At 38.5% G+C, this 23005-nt stretch overlaps 1 protein-coding gene across 1 annotated transcript in view; it reads left to right on the top strand.

Moving 5' to 3' along the window:
• Positions 1-2297: 2297 nt before the first annotated feature.
• LOC307258015 (B-cadherin-like) overlaps positions 2298-23005 on the top strand; it is a 41099-nt gene continuing 20391 nt past the window's right edge. Inside the window, exons 1-7 of the mRNA XM_080037398.1 lie at positions 2298-2493; positions 3555-3657; positions 8673-8761; positions 11369-11551; positions 20880-21023; positions 21477-21632; positions 21897-22044. Of these exons, the coding sequence (XP_079893524.1) occupies positions 2443-2493; positions 3555-3657; positions 8673-8761; positions 11369-11551; positions 20880-21023; positions 21477-21632; positions 21897-22044 (874 nt within the window). The 5' untranslated portion in view covers positions 2298-2442. The remainder of the gene's footprint in view (positions 2494-3554; positions 3658-8672; positions 8762-11368; positions 11552-20879; positions 21024-21476; positions 21633-21896; positions 22045-23005) is intronic.

Below are 23005 nucleotides of genomic sequence, written 5' to 3'. Positions count from 1 at the left end.
ATTTGAAGCAGTAGTGTCAAATTGCATGCAAACTGATGAAGCTGAGTAAAGCTATGGAGGAATTTTCATAAAGGAGAGTTAACATGGCTAACGTTATATTATCAAGGTCATATATCAACAGCCATCATTAAGAACTAGCATGTATGCTAATACACTTAAACAATGCATCTGGTCTGTCCGATGTAATTGTGAAGTCCATTTCAAATAAATTATAACTAACTTAAAAACACCAAGTACACTTTCCAATGTATTGCACTTCTGTTCAGCAAAAAAGTAGACAGCCAGATAATTCATGATTATGCTATTTGCTTCATAGCTAGCATGATGTGGAAGAGGGAAATGTCCAACTACTAGCTAAGCTCCATCAAGTTTCACTTAAAATGTTATTGAGATATTTTCATGGCATTATACTTTCTACAAAAAAGTGTTTGTTTGATTTATTTAAATGCTTGCATCAATATTTAAATGCCAAAAGGGGTTTTGCTGCCTAATAACTTGTCCCCATAGGTAAGCTAGTTACTAAATAGCCTAGCCTATGACCCATATTTGTGGCTAGCCTATGGTGTAGCCCTATGGTCAGATAGCTATAAGCTTTAAACTTATTAATACATTCATGATGCAAATAGGTAAGGCACTGTTTGTTCTTTTTAGCGGTCAAAAATGGTTGTTTAATACAGCACTTAATTTGAGAGGGAAAATGTTGTCCATCATGTGTTTGACAGGAATATCAAAACTCATTCTGTTGCTGAAATGTCTATAATTATGTAATAATAATAATAATAATAATAATAATAATAATAATAATAATAATAAAACATTTTATTTAAAGGCGCCTTTCTCTCTGCGCTCAAGGACACCGTACATACATTAAAAACTTTTAAAAAGCAGTAGTGAGCAATATAAAATAAAAGCAACAATAAAAACAACAGAAAGAAGAAGAGCAATTGACATATGTAGCCTAGTTGCTTTTAAGTTAAAAAGTGAAGTGTCATGATTTTGTCTGCGGTCTAAGGGCAGGTCTAAACTTGAAGATCTTAAACAATTAGGTGTGGCAAATGTTTAAAAATAGAAGAAATCAGAATGGAAGCTAATATTTTCCTCTGTAGCCTACTGTATCTGTGCCTATTTGGAACATAACTGTCTTTCCTTACATTATTTGACTGCATATGATGTATGTTGAGCAGATTACAAAACAATGGCAGCATCAAGTAGGATGTTTTCTTTTTACTTTTTCAAATTTAGTTCATGAGGTCATCAAGTCTGTAAATGATTTAGTGTAAGCATGAAGGTTGCTGGGCAGTAGGCTATATAGTTCAGAGTACAATCAGCTCACAGTGCAGGCTATTAACCTACAGTCAGCTGATGTCCAAACCATAAGGAGCAGAAAGGAATGGATGGATGGATGAAGGAAGTGCTCTTACTTTCCCATGAATTATTCACGTACTCTGCATATCATAATAGAAAATTACTTTAATGAGCATTTTAAGAAAATTGTCCTATCTCAGTGCACTAGGCACCCTATTGCCAAATGACTATGAACATACACATCCTGAAATAGTACCAGCCACAAGCCTATAGGCGCCTGTCAACTCTGAATTGTGTAGCTACATTTGAGTATCCTGACAACTGTTTTCTCTGACAGACATGTATTTGTGTGTCACCCTCACCATTTTGAATTATGTGGTACGGTTCTCATGATATGGCTGTATGAAAATGGGGAACCTGAAACTAACTCCCACTGATTTTCAGTGAGCTGAGCTCTCTCTCTCTCTCTGCGCGTGCGTACGTGTGTGCGCGTGTGATGGGTTGGTTTCGCATTAACAGTCTCTCAGTAATTGGATAGATAGGCAAACTATTGTTTATGAACCAGTAAGAATCTTCATTCCTAACGGGTAGTTTGAAATTGAATTAGGCTATATCTAAGTGCCTTTAATATTGAAACAAATTAGACTTTCTATTAGACAGCACAGTAGGCTATGAGAGCGAGAAAGCAAAGGAGGGAGGGAGTGGTTATTGTCAATAGCCCAAGAGGAAATGAGACAGAAAGTTGTAGAGTGCACATATGGCTACAGCTCAGTGCTGGTAAATAACACCGCCGTCCTTGTATTGGCCATTACCTGCTGTAGGCTACGTATATCTGCTGGCTACTAAAGACAATGAGCTAACAGAAACTATTGGTATCTGTCTCTCATCAGGTGTGTTCAGCCCCCATGGTTCAGCCTGTATGACCATATGAGGAACACGGAACCCGCGCACCTGCACGCTGACGTCACACGCTGAGACTACCTGCGCAGACTCAAGTCAGTCATTCCGTGACACTACCTTCACGAGACAGGACAAAGAGGCAACGACGACCGCTAGCAAAGGATTACATTTAAAGTTAATTTACTGTTCGTTTCCCCCTGTCTGTGTGAGGGGTATTGGAAGGGACCTTACAGGAAGATGGGGACCGCTCGGTTCGCGGTTTTGGCCATTTTAATCTTCGTTTTTCAGGTGAGACTTCCTGGCTACGCTGTAACTTATCTCTACAAACGGCTCTAACCCATGTCTGTCCTGCTAACCCAGGCGACAAGTATATTAACGTATGGCAAACAATGTTGTGTGTTAAAAACTTTTTAAAACTTGAGTTACTTCCGGTAATTCTCGGTTAATAAACTGAGCGGAGATAGGTGTCTTGGGGCGAAAATGAATGGCGAAATGTTATTTTTATATCTAAGTGCATGTAACGACTAACGAGGCGGTCAGTATGAGTTATACGCTATTTGAAAGTACCCTACATAAATGTGTCAAACATCAACCAAGCAAGGCAGCTTTAAATCGCCATTATTTTGTGTTTGTTTGATTCTTCCCCCCCTCGAGGAATCGGTGCACACTGCACTCGGCCTCGCCCTAGTTCCGTTGATGACGTTGTCGCCAAGTTAGGTTAAATTCCAGTCCAACGTGTTTCGCTTTGTTAAAAAAAAGTTTCTCTTTGGAAAAAACAGGCACGTTTATATTGATGGCTTGTAAACAAACATTGTTCATAACATTTTATTTAATTTTCAAATGTACAATTGTTTTACCCTATCAATCACTGAGAAATAGCCTACATTCTTAACTCATGCGATATACTAATGAATAGAAAACAATAGTTTCCCCAGAATCATTAATTAAAAATTGTTTTTGTTCAAACATGGTGTCAGTGGTCATGTAGATTTTAATTTTTGTAGACAGAGCTAATTAATTTATCATTGAGTTGCTAATGTTCAACTTTTCAAATGTGAATTTGCAGCTTTTTCTGTTGTATTCAACTTTAAATGTTATGTCTTTGACTTCCGGGCTGTTGGTCTTCTAGATAATAAAAACACACTGATGGGCCCAGAACGTTTGATTAACATGTTTCACATTTCTGACACCTCTGACCAAACATATTTAATCTAAAAAAAGTAAAAAAAATCTTGACCGATTAATCATTAATGAAAATATTTTTTTTGCATCCTTTTGCTTCTGGGTGGTGTTTTCAGTTTAATAAATATAGATTTTAAATCCTGTAATGGCTGCTTTTCCTTTCCTAGGCTGATGCTGAGGAGCCAACATGTGCACCAGGATTCCAATTGGATGTGTTGATCATAAAAGTGACCAGACAGCAACTGAATCGAGACATGAGACTAGGCAAAGGTAAGAACAATCCAGAAAACTGTGGTTTGTTGTCATTATGGATTATTTTAGGATCTAGAAAGAACATCTAGCAACAAAAGTCATAGATTAAACTCCTTGGCTTAGTGCTACTCTGGCTCCGATTGCTGCCTTCAGATAAGCTGCTGGCATTGTTCTCACATGGAACCCAAACAACCTCAGGTCTCAGCTTGCATTAACTCTGCCCGTCAGGTAATGCTGCCGGCAAAACAATGGCCCTAACCTGTTCTGCAAACCTTTCTTTTTAAACGGTGTTCAATACATGAAGAAAAGGAGAAGTAGATTTTTTTTGTGGACTGGAAGGAGAAATATGTTTTTTTCTGTGCCCTTTGACTTATATTGCATTTTTTTAAATCCCTGACCTAATTTTGAATGTTTCCAAGTCATTTAAGTTTACCACTGTTTTTTTTTTTTTCATTTTTCAAGAGAACTGTTTGTTTTTGGTGTGGTCAAGATGTTGGTCTGGTTGTCACCATGTTTTCTTAAGGTTAAATATTAACCAGGCTTCTTGTTTATTCTGTGGGGGTTAAAAGCTTGTTCAACAACAGTAAAGTTCTATCTTGTAGCCCTCTGGGATTTGTGACTAAAAGAGACCAAGAGAACAAAAGAGTGAAACTCCAAATACAGCAGTCAGTCGGCTATCATTTATCTGCACCATTTTTTTTTTTTGCGGAGTGCAGCTTGCTTATCTCGAAATAAGAGTGAACACAGGCACTACAGTGTTTTTCTATAATACCAGTTATCCTGTTGGCCTATCCCAGCATGTTTTGGGCTAGAGGTGGGGGGTGACCTTCACTTTCATACAGATGGGAAGAGCTTAAGAGGTGGAGTCAGCGATTCTAGAGAATGCTTGTCAAAATCTGTGAATATATCCTCATGATACGCTACCTGTCCGTACTGTGTGGTCTGAAAAAATTCGAAAGTCTATTGTGAAGAGATATTCACTGATTTTTAGCAACAAGCATTCTCCAGTATCAGTGAGTCCACCCTTTAAAGCTCCCATATTATACACTTTTCGGTACTATTTTACACCATATTATATGGTCCCTAATACGTTTTTCTTTAATTGTTTGCTGAAAAAAACTTTCAGATAATTTATTGTACTATGCTGATGTTCAGCTAATCTCACAATGGCCTATTTTTTAAAAAGAGCTGCAGCTCCCCTCGTAAATATACAATCTTTGAGCTGCCCCCGCCCCTGTCCGGAAGCGAAGCCAGATACGCCTCGCCCTCTGTCTGTCAGGGCCGTGGACCAATAAGAAATAGGGGTGTGGGCTGCACAGTGGAAGCTTCTGGCTTTCCAGTTTGTGAGGTCAGAAAAGGGGAAAATTCTGACTGGAGTATATTGGGGGGGAGGGGTGGGGGTTTCAGAAAGGGGGAGAGTGAGAGCAGGAGAGATTGTTATTTTTTTTTTATATTTTGGCAGTCTCTAGGCACACCGTGGACCCATGGATATGTTAGAACACATTTAAAAAGTGCATTTAGCATAATATGTGACCTTTAAGTCTTTGAAGAACAGATAGTTCATAATGACACTGAACTCATATCACAACCAAATCAGACTTCCTTTTTGGGCTTGATCAGCTGTTTGCTGCAGTGTTCTGGCTGGTTTACAGTCAACAGAGCCTGTTGGTTTAGTGGTTGTTGTGTGGTAATAGCATCCTGGACAGCCACGAGGACATGTCTGCCTCAATAGGAGGAATATGAAACTACACCAGAACCTAGTTAAATTAGCTTAAAGTAATACTTCCCCCATACGGAACTGGCGTTCTTTCATTATAAAATGTTAATCCTAACCCTACATTTTACCATGTCTGATGTCACACATGGGAAAATGTAGGGCTCGACAGTGAAACCATAAAACACTCGTTCTGCCTTTTCTAAGGCTAGGATGAACCGATTTCTAAAAAAATTGCACATTTATACCACATAGGATCTCAGAGTTCAATACACCTTCATATTTCCACCGGTGAAGTAGATCTTTAAGCTTTACTGTGTCTTTTAGTGTTAATTGTTGCTCTAATCTGCATGGGGAACTTTGTCAACCAAGACGTAAGTCAGGTTGATACACCTGCACCGAGCTGTTGAGCTGTGACTGACGGTCTCAGCAACATGCATCTTGATTGGTTGGATGAGTTTATTTCTATAGATGGACTGATTAATTTGTCAGCTGTTTAATAGCGCCGATTTAATGGCATTTTGAGATAATCCTCATCGGCCGATATCTGCGTACACAAGGTCGCTTCAAAAATATACAAATGTTATTGTGGCTGCTGTGGGGCAATGCAATTCTAATAATATGTATCTTGTAATTAGACACCTGGACACCATCCAGAAGTCCCAAATATTTTACAGAGCCAAACACCAGGGAAGGACAAGTTCAATAGTCAATGCACATATTTTGATTTTCAAATATTTCTGTCTACGTTTATTATTTAGTGGTTGACTGATATGGGTTTTTCAATGGCCGATGCCGATTTTGAGAGCAGGTCTTTTTGCATTTGATAACATACAACAATGTAAATTAGAAACACAATTTAAGTTGACCGAAGATTTATTAAATAAATGTTGACAGAAATATATTTGAAAATAGAATATTTGGATTGTCTGTCACTGTCTGTAAAATATTGACACAACTGAGAAGGTAGCATTATTTGTAAAGGAACACCACATTTTTAGGAGAGCAAAAGTATTGGAACATATAGACTTAAAATAATAAGGCTTAATATTTTGTATCAAATCCTTCGCTTGCAATAACTGCATCAAGCCTGTGACCCATTACATCACACAACTTTTGCATTCTTCTGTTGTGATGCTTTTCCAGGCTTTCACCGCAGCCTCATTCAGTTGATGTTTGTTTTGGGGGGTTACACCCTTTGGTCTCCTCTTTAGCAGGTAAAATGCATGCTCTATAGGGTTTAAGTCTGGAGATTGACTTGGCCAGTCTGAAACTTTCCATTGCTTGCCCCTGATGAACTCCTTCGTTGTTTTTGCAGTTTTTTGATCATTATCTTGCTGCATGATGAAGGATCTTCCAATCAGTTTGGTTGCATCTTTCTTTAAATTGGCAGACATAATGTTTCTGTAGACTTCTGAGTTAATTTTGCTGTTGCCATCATGTGTTACTGTGTTGTTGTCAAGATGAACCTTTACCAAAGTGATGGAAAGGCTAAAGTTTAGAGAAAGAAAGGATCTGCTCATGACCCCAAACATACAAGCTCATCTGTTAAACACAGTGGAGGCAATGTCATGGCTTGGGCTTGCATGAATTATTCTCAGATGGGCTAATTAATCTTCATTGATGATGTAACACATGATGGAAACACTAAATGAACTCAGAAGTTTACACATTTTTTCTGCCAATTTAAAGAAAGATGCAACCAAACTGATTGGAAGATCCTTCATCATGCAGCAAGATTATGACCCAAAACACACTGAAAAACAATAAAGGAGTTAATCAGGGTCAAGAAATGGAAGGTTTTAGACTGGGCAAGTCAGTCTCTAGACTTAAACCCTAGTATAGAGCATGCATTTTACCTGCTAAAGAGGAGACTGAAGAGAGTAAACAAACATCAACTGAATGAGGCTGCGGTGAAAGCCTGGAAATGCTTCACAAGAGAAGAATGCAAAAGTTTTGTGATGTCAATGGGTCACAGGCTTGATGCAGTTATTGCAAGTGAAGGATTTGCAACAAAATATTAGGTCGTATTCACTTACATTTATTTTAAGTTTCTGTTCCAATACTTTTGCTCACCTAAAAATGTGGTGTTCCTTTACAAATAATGCTATCTTCTCAGTTGTGTATCAGATCCAGATGTGAATACCTGGAAATTAAAGCTGAAATGTTGATATATTGTCTCATATTCATATTTTGGTGTCAAACCCAAATGTTTCCAGTCTACAGCAAAAATAAAGGAATTGGCCTCACTGTTCCGATACTTATGGGGGGGGACTGTATAACGCATGGCTCAAGAGAAATGCAGTAAATGTTTAATTGTTGAGCCATATGGTTGTGAAACGGGCCTAAATAAAGGTTATGGAAATCTGGTAAAATTTCATGGAGAAGTCATGGAATCATTTGGTTCCTTGAAGTGGATGTCATATCTGTGTGAAATGCGTCCACTACCTTTACTGAGCCACTTGACAGTGTTGTGCAGGAACAAAATGTATCCAAATTTGCAGCAACAGAAATGTGTGCACCATGCGCAGTGGAGACAATTCTGTCAAATAGTTAAGTCTCATTATAGTTGTCTATGCAGTACACTTGACCCAAACTGGCCCCAGAAGTGTTCTGTGGATAATTCAGTGATATGATACCAGACCAGACAAACTCTTACAGACGTAATAACTTGTGCATTTTTCTGTGTTGTCTGTCAATGTATCCGAGTAAAATGAGATGTTTTATGCCATCATAACATTGCTAGATAGGTTTTGTTTTGGTCATGTTCAAAATGGACATTCGTTCATTTGGTATCCGCTCTTACCTATGGCCACATTGTTTCATTGCCAATCAAGCACATTGGTATTGTGCTTCCCTAAGGAAGGATTGTGTTACATTTCTTAGTCAATTTATCCTTAAATGACCATTTTCACTGTTAACCTTTCTTTTTCATATTGGCTAGTCCAACTGTAGACCTGCTACATCTGATGGCAATCTTTGTAACTTCTGTGACTAAAGGAATGAAATGAACACAGGAGACGTGATAAAAGCCAGTGTGCACTGTATTTTTTTCCCACATCAAATTGTTTTTCTGTCTGGATCCAGACTGGTATGCACCCGTTGTCTTTAAATTATATATACAAGAGGCTGGTTTAAATCTGTCAATGTTTTCCCTGAAGAGGAAGTAAACACACTGTAAAATCTTTTTAGATTCCTCTTATTTTGCGGGTGTGTGCATTATGTTATGTATTGAATACCTGTCAATTAGTTCTTAGTTTTTTTCTGCATGTACAAAATTTGTAACCCAACTTTGTAACTTTCTTGTGTCCCATCACAGTGAGCTTCACTGACTGCACAGACAGAACAAGATTTCCTTTCAGGAGTGACGACAGTCGTTTCAAAGTACAGACAGACGGCACATTGACGGTCAGTAGAGATTAACACACTTAATTACGGTTACTTATGTTCACCTCTAAAATTCTCTCAAATCCTTTTTAACCCCTTTAAGAGTTAAAATGATAAGGGGAATACGATTAGTAGTAAGGGATGCACCAAAGGTTCGGCCGCCGAAAATATTCGGCCAAAAATGTCAAAATAAATAATTTTCTGTAAAAAACTTACTTTGTAAATATTACTGTGATGTCTTTTACTGTGACATCACAGTAATATTTACAAAGTAAGTTTTTTTTTAACCCTATATTTCTCTTTCTGTGATGTCACGAGAAGGAGAAATATAGGGTTAAAAAACACTCTTTCTGCCTTTTCTCAGGCTAGGATGAACCGATTTTAATTTTTTTTGCACATTTATACTACATAGGATCTCAGAATTCAATACACCTTCATATTCAAACCGGTGAAGTAGGCCTTTAAGTAAATGGCAGTAAAGACAGACGTAACCCTGTAGGCCTTTGCGGGTTCACGTCTGTTTGTGAGCGCGCTTGCAGGAGCAGTTCTGTAAGTTGAAATGAAAATGGCAGTCCGGTGTGGGAGCATTTTTTCAAACTATATGAAAAACCGTGCAATATTTTATGCAGCATAAAGTTAAAATGCTTCATCCAAGACTGATGTTAAATCACCTTAGAAACACGAAAGCCTTGCGCGAGCCAAGCAGCGATTCACCCAGTGAAACATGGAGTGAAACTGACGGTTAGTAAAGGTAACATTCACGGTGAGACCTTGCCGGAGTGAGCAACCGTGCAGAAAAACTCTGTGGTTTGACGGCTAAAATGACCATCGGAGATATCCTGTCCATTAGCGTTGTTGAGGGGAAAGGCTTCTGTGATCTTATCGCATTTCTGGAGCCTGAATACAAAGATACATGTCGGCAAACTGACTGTGTGACGAGAGAAAATGTACAGTGAGCCACCTCCCTCTGTTAGTTTCCGTCTACAGCCGAAAAAGTAACAATCAACACCCAAGTATGGACATCATTTAAATAAAGCGTCTCCTCTTTATCATTAGGGCTTTGATGCGTCTGAACATTAAGGGCGGCAGCTGTGGTAAACTTTTTTTTTTTTTTGGGCATTTTCTGGGCATTTTTATGCTTTTATTGATAGTGCAGAGAGACAGAGGTGAAATGGGGCAGAGAGGGGAGTGACATGCAGAGAACGACCGCGGGTGGGAATCGAACCCGGGTCTGCTGCTGGGCCCGGCCCGGGAGGGGGACGCCTTACCGGTAAACTTTTCTTTTTCAGCAACTCAACCTTCACTGCAAAAAAACACAAGTCGATCGATTTGTAGATTCATGTCTCCTCCTAATAGGCCTACGTCGACTCTCAAAATAGGCCTAATGAGTTGTTCACAATAGGTTTTACTGTTTATGTATTTAGGGAGCACATTTCAGAGTTAAATTTAAATGCAATGGTGAAAGAGTTGGCAAAATAAATATAAAATCAAAAGCCACATTTGGTATTCGGCCTTTGGCCAACGGTTTCATTATTTTTAGTTTCAGACAAGAATTTTAATTTTGGTGCATCCCTATTAGTAGTAAGGATTTTTTTCCCCTTGCAGTCCTATGAAGGATGTAGGCATGTTATATAGGGGTGGCTAAAAATATCGATTCTCCGATGCATCGCGATTCTCTCTCGAATGATTCCGAATCGATTAATTAAATTAATTTTTTTTTTTAACGAGTATTTAGTATTTCCTGTGCCACTGCGCATGCACACCACACAAGTGCGAGTTGTTAAAAGTGGTGACAAAAGAGCAGAGAGCAGCAAACCCATATGACCTGCACTGGCTTTGTGTCTGTTTACGTTTTTGTATGAGAGCTGAATTCCAATACAGCACTTTTTTTTCACTTTTGTACACCTTATACTGGTATTGTGCTAATGTTTTATTTGTTACCAGAAATGAAGGCACCTGGTTCTTATGTGTTATTATTGTTCAAAGATGTCATGTGAGAAAGAAAGAAATACTATACATGATTTAAATACATTACATTTAATACAGCACTGTCAATTGTGCTGATGTTATGTTACAATTTCCAAGAGGAGAGATGTATACCATGGCTGTTTGTTCATAAGGCATGAAATTACATAAATAATTATTTAAAAAAAAATTATTTTACTCTTTCTTGTGTATTTCTACTTGATACTGAATCGATATCTAAGCATTTCAATCAATATCGAATCGTGACCTAATGAATCGAAATCGAATCGTGAGATTCTTGACACTACCCAGCCCTAATGTTATAGTCCTATGGTTTGCTAAGTGGAAAACCAACTAGATTGAAATATAAAATTCTTAGCAGGAATTAAGAGCTAGATGTGAAGTAACATATCACAACTTGGAGATAAAAGTACAAGATCTTTTACATACCCAACCCTGGAATGTTGCTGACATTTAGCAAACGGCAACAACGCTATTGCTCACTGTTGACCATCTACCCTATGCATCTTTTAAAAGATGATCATCATGCTGCCCACAGTTCAGTCTGCCCCAGGTTGATTCCATCATATAAAGAGTCTTCTCAAATCAAAAACTGTTACTAGCACGTTGGCCTTTTCTGATGGGTGTTTTTCTCCCCTCCAGGTCAAGAGACCGGTTGATCTTAATAGAAGACACCTGGACTTCTCTATACACACTAGGGACTCAAAAGGGAAACAATGGACTATTCCTGCCAGGGTATTGAACCATGGGCATCACCATCGAGACCACAAACATCACGACCATCAGCACCAGCTTTCTGAAGTGGACTCCTCTAACAACAGAGAGGTAGGACTGTTGAATGACTTGAAGGAAATTTGCAACAGTGTTTGAAGTCTAAATAAAACGTTATATGCTTTGCAGGTCCCATGTATCAAGTTAATTTTTATCACAGTTAAAATGACTAGTTCATTTTGAGATTGTTCGTACCTTTTCCTGTCTCGTGAAAACCATGTATCAGCTGATCAGTGTTTCCCCTACCATTATACAGGCCTGGCGGCGCCGCCAGGCCAACAGCAGCCTGACTTAAAAAAATAAAAATAAAAAATGTTTTTTTTTTAATTTATATTTTTATTCATTGATTCCGTAATAATCATTTGCGAGCGTCTGCGCGGCACTGTCGGTCTACCCCTCGTGTGCGCCTGTCTTTACAACCTCTCGTTTGATCATCCCATCAGCTGATCTGTGTGTCTGCGTGTGTGTGTAGGCCTAAGTGTTCTGCGCGTGTGCATTCGGTGCGCACTTTTTGACACGAAAGCCAATGAGCAGGAGCATGACTAGCAAGCAAACGTTGAACTAGTGGCGAAAATAAAACCAGCACCTGCTCTATGGAGATATTAAGGACTCAGTAACAGGGACATTGAACAGGAAAAAGTGCTGAGCAAAACTTAGAAAGTTAAAATCGCTACGTCGCCGTGGCAACACAACCAATCTGTATCAACAGCAAAGACAGCGCTGAAAAAACGGCATGCACTCGTTTCAGTAAGTTTACAGAAGTGCCACACTGCTACTGCCTTTGGCATTCTTCTCAGATAAGCATTCATTTATTTTCAGGGGACATATTAATTAATTGTTTTAACTGTTAAGTTATCTTGAAAACAACAGGCCATAGTAGGCCTACAAGCTTTATTTTTTTTTGTATTTTCAATGCTAGGCCTAGCCTACTTTACTTTTATGTTTTAAATTGAGAAATAGGCTAGATGAAATATAATGGTCGGAATAGGGAATTTGCCTTATGTAACAGACATGTTGATAGGCTAATCATGATGTGTAGCCTATGTTCATTTATTTTCAACAAGGCTATTTGCATAAAAAAAAATAAAGAAATGTTTTCAATAGGTTAGCTTCAAGGTGAGGTGATTCAGATTATTCCAGAAATGAGTACTAGACAGGACCTGTCTATATTAGATCTTAGTGTTTATTGTTTTTAATTGAAATCCACGTGTTTTTCTTCAATAGTTTACATGGCTTGTGTCTCCAAATTATTACAGAAAAGTTATAGGCAGGACATATGACGGTTGTTTACAGAGCACAGAATTAAACAGATTTCGCCTCTCAAAGTGCACTAGATTGATGCATTTAACTTAAAGGATAAGGTTTCTTCTGCAGGGTAATAAAACTATATTAATTCACGTATTCGTTTCTTAAGAGGAATGGAAAAGATGCAAAAATGCTTGAGGAGTCAGACGAAAAAGGTTCTATGGTATTTAATGAAAAAATGATGTTCAGCAGGTTACAGTTATGCAGGTCAAGCGAACAGCCAAAAAAGTGAGAGTCTCTCTCTTCATCAACACATTATAACAAGTACAGATATGCATTTGATTGGTCTATTTTGACTCATCCTTCTTCTTTCGTCTTCCGGATTGTTGAATCTGCCATATGGGGAAGAACAACGCCTCTGAGCTGGTGTCCTTGATAGAATAAGGTGTCTTATCTGTTGCTAAACTACCGATGTGAGCGAGCTTACAGAGGGCCATTGTTAGAAAGGGATACTCCTTGGCCTCGAGGCTTTGGGAAAGTCAAAAATTGTTCAACAGTATGTCATGAAATGTCTCAGTTCTTACAGAAGGAGCTTTTTAACGCAGTATAGAGTTCTACGACTTTCTATATCATATGTTTATCAATGATTAATTGTTAGTTAGGCTATATAAGATATATTGATTAAATGCATTAATGATGGAGATATATCATCATTAATTATTGAGAATTAAAAATCCTGACAAAACCCTCTTTTAACACACTTTTAGTGTGTTAACAATAAAGCTAAAATAAAGGATTTTAAACTAGAACAATACAAGTCTAGTTCTCACCTAGCAAGCAGTATAGGGAAATAACTAGAACAAAGAAGCAGTCCCTGGGGTGGATTCTTGCACAAACTCTTCGACCTCAGAGTCAGAGTCTGGCACATACACAGCTACACTGAGCAAGGGCAGCTGATAAGGAGAAGGGAGCTACTTCAGCAGATAAGTAGCATCTGCTCTAGGAGACATCAATGGTTGTCTCACAAAATGCGGTAGTGCATACACTACAATGGACAGAGAGACATTAGCACGTAGCATAGAAAGATTCACTAGACACAGTGGCTTACATTTATCACGTTTCTAACTTATTTCTAACTAGGAAAATACGTCTAAATAAACAACAAAAGTAAAAATCAACACACATTACTGAAAGGGAAATCGGTGATACCTAGGAAAACTCAGAGTCAGTCATACATTTATCCAAGAATGTGTTGTAATACTGTATATGTAAGAATTTGTGTTTATGTAGGGTCAGCCAAAGTTCCATCGTGTCACTTCTACTTTCATGTACTCTAATTTGCAGACAACCGAAATAAGATTGTCTGGGGATTCAAACCTTCTTTCCAGTGACTTCCATTCATCTAGGGCCTCTATGTGTAATATGTGTATATTCTAGTGCGTGCTGATTAAAGTCAATATATATGATATGAGTGGGCACCTCTAAAAGTAAATTTTCGCTACACACTGAAAGGTATAACAGTCATATATTTACACACGGAAAAAACAACACTAAACAGTTAAATTAAACAATTTAAACATTCACTATCAGTGGCATTAGTTACAGCATCTAAAATGAGTCTAAAAACAGAATATAAATCCACACTAGGCATGAATCATTTTGTCAGTTTTATCCAGGTATAATTTGCTTACAAAAATCATAAAAAGCTACAAGTCTATGATGGGTGTTTACCAGTGTCTAATCTCAATCTGGAAGAAAGGGAAACACATGATTATATATCACATAGATTTTCAAAAGATTAACACAAACACACATGGAATCAGAGATTCTAAGTCAAATAAAAAGGGTTAACATTTCTAGATTCACATACTAAGTGTGAATTAACTTTACTAAGGGTGATTCATTTCATTAACTTCAAACAACCATATGCAATCAGAAGGTTATTGGCTCTGAGGGAACAGTCAGAGCATACATTTACTTTAAGATTGGGCCTATCAAAACAGGGCAGTTCACATAATTAGTGAACATATTTCTTAACAAAAAATTTTTTTTGTGATGGCTTTTTTCTTCGTAGACAATCAGTTTTAACTTATTCGTTTTAGAGCCTCACTTGGTTGCAATTTTTAATCAAACCTCTTTCAAGAGAGGTCGTGGAGATGAGGTGCACATTGTCAGTGGTGTCTATAGCTCCAGACTTACATTTTACTTATAGTACGTTCAATTTACTGCGTACCTTATTCACCACTGGGTTCAAGCTCACCTTCTCTTGAATGTGAACTTTGGACCGCACACCCTCTCCTACTTGGAGCCTTGCTAGGAGTTGCCCCTGGCCCAGCCTGCAACTGCACCTGGACCTGGTCAACACAAAACTTGAGACAAACAATTAGTACAGACAGACAATTAACATATAACAAATAATTTGCCAGTCATCAGAAGAAGGTTCGCGACCTCCCTCTTCTCATGTCCTAGGCTATCAGCAATTCATGTGTTGGGAAGTGTTTGTGTGTATGAGTATGTGTGTGTGTACCTGTAGAGGTTGTCATTGGCAGCGGGGTGTCGGTTAGCTTTCATAACCTATTTAATTTTAACCTATATAATTTCCCTCTTTTTACACCATTAAGTGTAAAACTTAATACTACAAAAACAAAAGAAAACTATACAGAGGGGAAGTCTTCACTGACTGAAGTTCCTTCATAACTCGGAGTAAATCAAGTCCCTCTTTTTCCCAAAAAAGAAAGAAAATAAAACAACCTGTGGAGTTATTACAACCTAAAACATAAAGAAAAAACAAAACAGTCTGCAAATAATATTAAACGCATCCTAATGTGCTTTAATAAAGGGTCAATTAATTTTTAACCTACAGCATCTAAACGTTATCTAATTTGTAACTCAGTAAGGGTCCAGTAAACTAATCACTGGTTTATATAGCTAAATTCAAAGGGGAACACAGCTGGCCAAATCATAAAATAAAAACAAAAAATAAATCCAGGGGATGGACAATGGGACTGGCATGTTATTGTCTTTGGTATAGTTTTAGCAGGCTACTATTAGTTCTGCATGTTTGTGGGCAGAACAGGCCTGTTGGGGGCACAGGGGAGGTCAGTCGTCGTCGTCAGATGGTCCCACAAAGATGGCATCAGGGCAGAGAGTAGTCCATAGCACATGGAGACGGTGGCGGGGATCATGTGTCTCCTTCGTAAGAACTCCCCACCCAAAGGTATTGGCAGCTCTCCTTAGGTAGGCGAGAAAGCACTCGTTCTCTCTTATGTTGGAATCAAACACATAGTCTTGCCCCTCTGCGTGAGCACATAACATCTCCCACGAGTCAATGCGAAACACACAGCGTGAGGTGTTATCTGGTGTGCGGCATCTGACCCCCACAAGAGTGAGTAGTCTAGGGTTCCTGTAATTGTCAGTGTCTTCATCTGGTCTCAGATCCTTGGCGCAGATAGAGTCACTTGTGTCTGTAGTGTCTATTAGTCTCTGCACAGACCAACAGTATTCCAATATCCGGTTATGCACGTGTGCTTCAGTCGTGTCCACGTGGAGGGGGCCAGTCGGGTTATCCTCGGGACTTGGGCAGGCTGTATTTGCTGTGGCGGTAGTCATAGGAGGGGTGTCGACGAGCAGGCTCCCAGTCGCTTCTCCCTCTTTTTCTTGAAGACCCGCGCAGGGCAGCTCAGCATCATTTCCATCGGTGGAGGTCACAGGGTCATTCATGTGGGGGGTATCGTTCACACTTCCCTCTAGTCCAAAAGCATCATGGGAAGACCCTACCTCTTGTTGTAGGTTTTCATTCCAGCATTCAGCCCTGAATTGTTCAAGTCTTTTCTTAATGTGCTCAGCAATTTCCTCCTCCGTAGGTGACTGTCTTTGTCTTTGGAGACAAAGGCATCTCGGGGTCATTGTAGGTGGGTATGAGGTAGTGTTAGGGGAAGCAACAGGGCATACCTGTTCCTCAATTTCGTAACTGTACATCTTTTTGCCAGGGGGGGAAATAACAAAACCTAGAAATAAAAATAAAAAGTGTTCCCCTTGAATTTGAATTATAGAGATATCAGTCAAAACTAAGATATCTTGCCTTTTTTTTGTGTTGTCAGAGCGATCGCTGCCTTCAACTAGAGATAAGACCCACCAACTGTCCACTAAAACAAGCCTGGGGCCTAAAAAGGGATAAAAGAAAAGAAAGTTAACGACACTAATAATACACACTACACAGTATAATTACTAATGTTTGGTAATTACTAGTTCATCAACCATGCATTTCGAGAAGACACTATTTATCTCTCCCTCTTTTTTTCAAAAGAAACTCTTTTTAAAAACACAGCTGATCACATCTATACGTTTCTCACATCAAAATTAGTCTAACAAACAAGACACTATTGCGTCTGGAGTATCTTTAACTTGAGATATTAGAAGGATAGTCCACGCCTTAAAAAATAAATCAAAAAACAAACATCAAAAACGTGGGGCACCTTTAAATTGAGATATCTATCTCCATTGTCTATAATCACGGCCCTATATTAAATGAAATACCACAAAGCGTGTATTTAACCTTATGAAACAAAACTTTAAAGCTCACAGAGCTTGGGGCAGATCTTTTCAAAGAGAACCCTCAGAGTGAGAGTGAACTCAACTACATTAGTATCTTATTCAAACGGGACCTATATAATACTATGCATGATTATACAATACATTTAAACCTTTTAATCTGATAATAGTCAATAGTCCTGTAAAACAGTGCCACTTTTGCGCATTTCAATGAGAACTCTCCGCAGGCTTCGTGTGTGTGTGATGTTTGGACTTCAGCGTGTGTGTGTGTGTGTGTGTGTGTGTTGTTAGAACGTCAGCATGTGTGTGTGATGTTTGAGGTAATACTCTGTTAGTATCTGATCTGAGGTAGACAATAAATAACATGCAATATTTAGACAAATACATACACATGCAGTTATATAACGTACAATTATTTCCATGCTGGTGTGAGAGAGAATTACAGAGCCCACGCCAAAAGCATTATTTTTCGTAACTCCACACATGAGTCTTATTGTCAAACATTAACCCCACACATGGGCTTGTCCAACCCTGCCAGCCGTCCTGTGTAATCTACGGTTTCAGCCCCCTCCCCTCTACGCAGCCGTCGCCGACGAAGAAAAAAGCGCGCTTCCGCGTAATTACAATTTTATATTTATTTATAACACAGAGCTCTACTTAAAACATGTCCTAACACACGCTCAGAGAGTCACTCTTCTAGACAAATAACTGGTTAAAACAGTTCAATCTATTTAGAAAGACAGAGAAAATAGACTTTGTCACGAAGAGCAGCTTCCGCCCACATCTTTACTCCGTTCATTGCTCTGTGCAAACTGTTAAAACCTTCCCACACAAGGATACAGTCTCCTGTTTATTTCCAAAAACCCACTGCGTTTGGTCAGCCCGCTGTATAATTACATAACAGTTTTCGAACATCCAAATAAATGAGGAGTCTCCTCGCTAAACTGACGCGGATTAGATAATCCTCACAACAAATGTCATACATCAAACACTTGTATCCGAATTCAGGTTCTGGCAGTTCATAATCATTTTATCAAACACAATTAACCCGGGCTCTGCATTCTAGGGAAAAATAATTAACCCAGCATTTCAGAAGCACAGACAGGACAGACATTAGCACATAAACAAAACACATATGCCAGAATTTTTCCTGCTTCTGCCGAACATCATTTCCTCATTCTCCAAAACAAATTTAAAAATTCAAACTAACTTAAAATTTATACCACTCTGTTAGGACCCGGCTTCAGACTCACCACTCAACAAAATTTGGCATAGTCAAATATGAACTTTGGTTTTTAAAAAACAACAGGTGTTCAATTACCTTTTTTCTTTTTTGTCAGCTGATGTGTTGAGTGGAGGCTCCGCTTCCAGGCCCGACCAGCTGGTCGAGACTCGTCCTCCTCTTTTCTCCCTCTAAATCACGTCGGGGTCACCATTTTAATAAAACTATATTAATTCACGTATTCGTTTCTTAAGAGGAATGGAAAAGATGCAAAAATGCTTGAGGAGTCAGACGAAAAAGGTTCTATGGTATTTAATGAAAAAATGATGTTCAGCAGGTTACAGTTATGCAGGTCAAGCGAACAGCCAAAAAAGTGAGAGTCTCTCTCTTCATCAACACATTATAACAAGTACAGATATGCATTTGATTGGTCTATTTTGACTCATCCTTCTTCTTTCGTCTTCCGGATTGTTGAATCTGCCATATGGGGAAGAACAACGCCTCTGAGCTGGTGTCCTTGATAGAATAAGGTGTCTTATCTGTTGCTAAACTACCGATGTGAGCGAGCTTACAGAGGGCCATTGTTAGAAAGGGATACTCCTTGGCCTCGAGGCTTTGGGAAAGTCAAAAATTGTTCAACAGTATGTCATGAAATGTCTCAGTTCTTACAGAAGGAGCTTTTTAACGCAGTATAGAGTTCTACGACTTTCTATATCATATGTTTATCAATGATTAATTGTTAGTTAGGCTATATAAGATATATTGATTAAATGCATTAATGATGGAGATATATCATCATTAATTATTGAGAATTAAAAATCCTGACAAGGGGGATGCCCCCACACCCCCCTAGAGGGTCCATTCTCACCCAGCAGGATCTAAAAATCCTGTGAGAAACACCACATGTACAAACGTACTGAATGTGAAAGTATAACCCTATGCCTGATGTTTTTGTTTTTTTTGCATTTTTATGCTTTATTGATAGTGTAGAGACAGAGTTGAAGTGGGGCAGAGAGGGGAGTGACATGCAGAGAGCGACCGCGGGCTGGAATCGAACCCGGGTCCGCTGCTGGCCGAGGCCAATGGGGGGGACGCCCTACCAACTGAGCTAAGTGCGCCCCATGCCCTCATTTTTAACGGGGCTGTCAAAAGAGGCTCATCCCAAATGGGGTTCGTTTTGGTCCTTTTCTTCTAGAAATTTGGTACGCACGCGGCGCGCATACTCTTTATCAGCTCTTACCACCGGGCCTAAAAAAAATTCTAGGGGAAACACTGCTGATGAATGAACTTTTTCTTTTAACACATTTTTACCTTTTATGTCAAGGATCTTAACACCCGTTTGAACAATATTCAAACGAGGTACTGGGACAATTAAGACCTTTTTATTACTGACATTGAAAAGGCTCCCCATGCAAAGACGTGTTTTATTTACAAGACACTGCCCCTGTGTGGCTGGCTCTGTATGGATAGACAAGACTCAATGGTTCCCGTATGAGTCATCTTGATAAGATATGGCCTTAAAGGGATAGTTCAGTATTTTTGAAGTGGAAAAGGTCAGCATCGTACTGTTGTTGAGAAGGACAGAAAGTTTTTTTCTCAACCTGTATAAAATGCTTACCTAAATATCCATTCAATTGTACGCTAAACTGACATTTTAGTTTGCTGCCAGGCATCTTTTTATTTTTGTTTTCTTGTGTCTCTCTTGAATAATCCGCAGTAGCTCTGAGCATAGAGACTGATTAGTGGAGTGATACAAAAATAAAGGGCTGTCCGGCGGCATCCTAAAGCTGTGGGAAAAAAATCTCAGTTCAGTATGTAAAATGTTACTAGGAGAACTTTGATTCACTTCATATATTAAACCTTTTGCCACCCATTTATAAGGCTTCAGTTTATTTTCAGTGTAAATGTATCTGGTCCCGCAGAGCTCTGGGTTTTAACATTTGTTGTTCAAGAAGATAATAAGCTGCTAATTGGTCTAGTAGGTTAAAAACAAAACGTAGACAAGTGTACACCATCTTTCGTACAACTACATTTAAGAAACATATCCATAAAATATTAGTTTTCATTTCTAAATTGACAACAAACTTAAACAACCACAACAAGGCACAGAGATTAATTGAGGGTTGGATTCTAATTTGGCCACAAGATAAATGTCCAGATTCACTAGCCCAGTCTACATTTGGTTCTTTTGTGAAGACGTGGGGTAAACCCTGGAAGAGTAGTGATCATTTGATACAACATTTTAAGATAATAATGATGCCAACTATGACGGTAGTGGACTGCTTTGCATTTGGTTTATTTTTTAGACTGTTGTCCTATTTAACCCCTTACTTACTGTGTGTGTGTGTATGTGTGTGTTCCCAGAATGCAACTTATCCACAGGTGCCCATTCTGCTTTTCCCGAGGTCTGTTGAAGGGGGGCTGAGGAGGAGAAAGAGAGACTGGGTTATTCCTCCCATCAATGTTAATGAGAATGGCAGAGGACCATTCCCTGCCCTATTAGTTCAAGTAAGAGAAGCTTTAAAATAAAATATATATATTTTTTTTCATTTTGGTTTGCTGATTGGCTGTATTAGCGATTGATTTAAAAAAAAATACATAATAATAATAATAATTTCATCCATCCCGGATTACATTTTTTTTCTTCCATAGACTCCTATTAGGCACATCAACTAACTTATTATCATTAGATGTTGTAAAAAAATCATCATGCATTATATAATTTTTTTAATTAGTCAATTTATTGAACATGTTAAAATAATACAAGCACATTGGTTGGACGATCTAAAAAGTAGAACCAATTGTCCAGCCCTAGTTTCTACTGCAGTCATTGAGCTCAGATTTGGATTTGAAGATTGTTCTCCTTATATTGCAGTTAATATTTATTCACTTTGTACAATAAAGTGACTATAGTTGTGGGCAGCAGAAAGGTATAACTCTGGCCTGATGTGTTTTTTCCAGATCCGTTCTAGTGAAGATAAATTCAAGAAAATCTTTTACAGCATCGATGGTCCCGGAGCTGATCAGGAGCCTGTTGGCCTTTTCACAATTGACAGGACTAGTGGAAATCTGTATATAACACAACCACTAGACAGAGAGAGACAGGACAAGTACATGGTAAGCTCCAATGTCCAGGTTTTCTCTAATGTTTTATTTTATTTATAAATGCACTATGTTCACTTTCCTGCATCAGACAGGCAGCCTTCTCTAGGATATTCAGACACCAGTTTGTTACTTAGTTATCTGCCATCTAAAGCATGCCTGCAATAATAAATCCTGTCTTAAGTAGCTCAACCTAGGCATGGTGGGCTGTCATGGCTGGAATACACTGGGGGAAACCCAGCATGTACCGTATTATAATATAAAAATGTCTGTGTGCAGTTTAATGCTCATGCTGTGGCATCTGGCGGTTCCGAATCAGCTGAGGAGCCTATGGAAATTATAGTGAATGTATTGGACCAGAATGACAACAAACCTACTTTTGTTAAAAGCACCTTCGTGGGAGAAGTTGCTGAGTCCTCAAAAACAGGTATTGTCATTGGATTTCATTTAAGTCTTAAAAAACATGTCTGCTCTTGTGAAAGTGAAGCACACTGTTGAACACTACCAAAGACCAGAGCGGCTATAGGTGCATCTCATATTACAATATCTTGGAAAAGGTCATTCATTTCTGTAATTTAATTCAAAATGTTAAAGTTCCATATATTCTAGATTCAGTAGACATAAAGTGATATATTTCAAGGCTTTTTTTTTGTTAAATTGTGGATTACGGCTTACAGCTCATGAAGATAAAAAAAACACTATCTCAAACTATTGGAATATTCCATATGGCCAATCAAAAAAAGGATTTATAAAACAGAAACATTTTCTAAAAATGTTGACAATCTCTCCTCAACACCACAATATGATTTTAGATGCTTTAATTATATGCCGAATGTATAAACAATCAATACTATTAACAATAAATAAATATGTACATTCCAGAGTTACTTATCTGGATAAATTAGTAAGAAAACATTGAATATACAGATTCCTGAACTGTGGACACATTGGTAGGTTGCATGTTGAAAACAATGATGTGCCCCGCGTTATTGTTCAGGGCAAAATGCACAACACAACCAGTGTTTCCCACTAATGTATCATTCCGTGGCGGGCCGCCACACTTTCATTTTGCCCCGCCACACTTTCATTTTTTTAAATTTTTTTTACATGTATATTTTACTATTTAAAAAATATACATGTATACATTTCATTTGCAATGCGCGAGTTTCACTTGGAAACAATAGCATTTCCGCATAAAAATCTTTAACGTGTGATTCGCGATGTGATCTCAAGAAACAATATTTCCTTCAATCATGGACGTATTATCAAAGCGCCGCTTGAGGGATCGAGGCTTCAATCTCCCCGAGTCAATCAGCCCCTCCCCCTGCGGTGTCAACACGCGCTGTGACTGTATTGCCTTTGAACACTCTAATTTTTTCAAAGTAAAC

Source organism: Ammodytes marinus, assembly GCF_949987685.1.
Source record: "Ammodytes marinus genome assembly, chromosome: 11".
Classification (NCBI taxonomy): domain Eukaryota; kingdom Metazoa; phylum Chordata; class Actinopteri; order Uranoscopiformes; family Ammodytidae; genus Ammodytes; species Ammodytes marinus.
The sequence above is the reverse complement of the archived record's forward strand: the minus strand, read 5'-3'. Positions and strand labels throughout refer to the sequence as shown.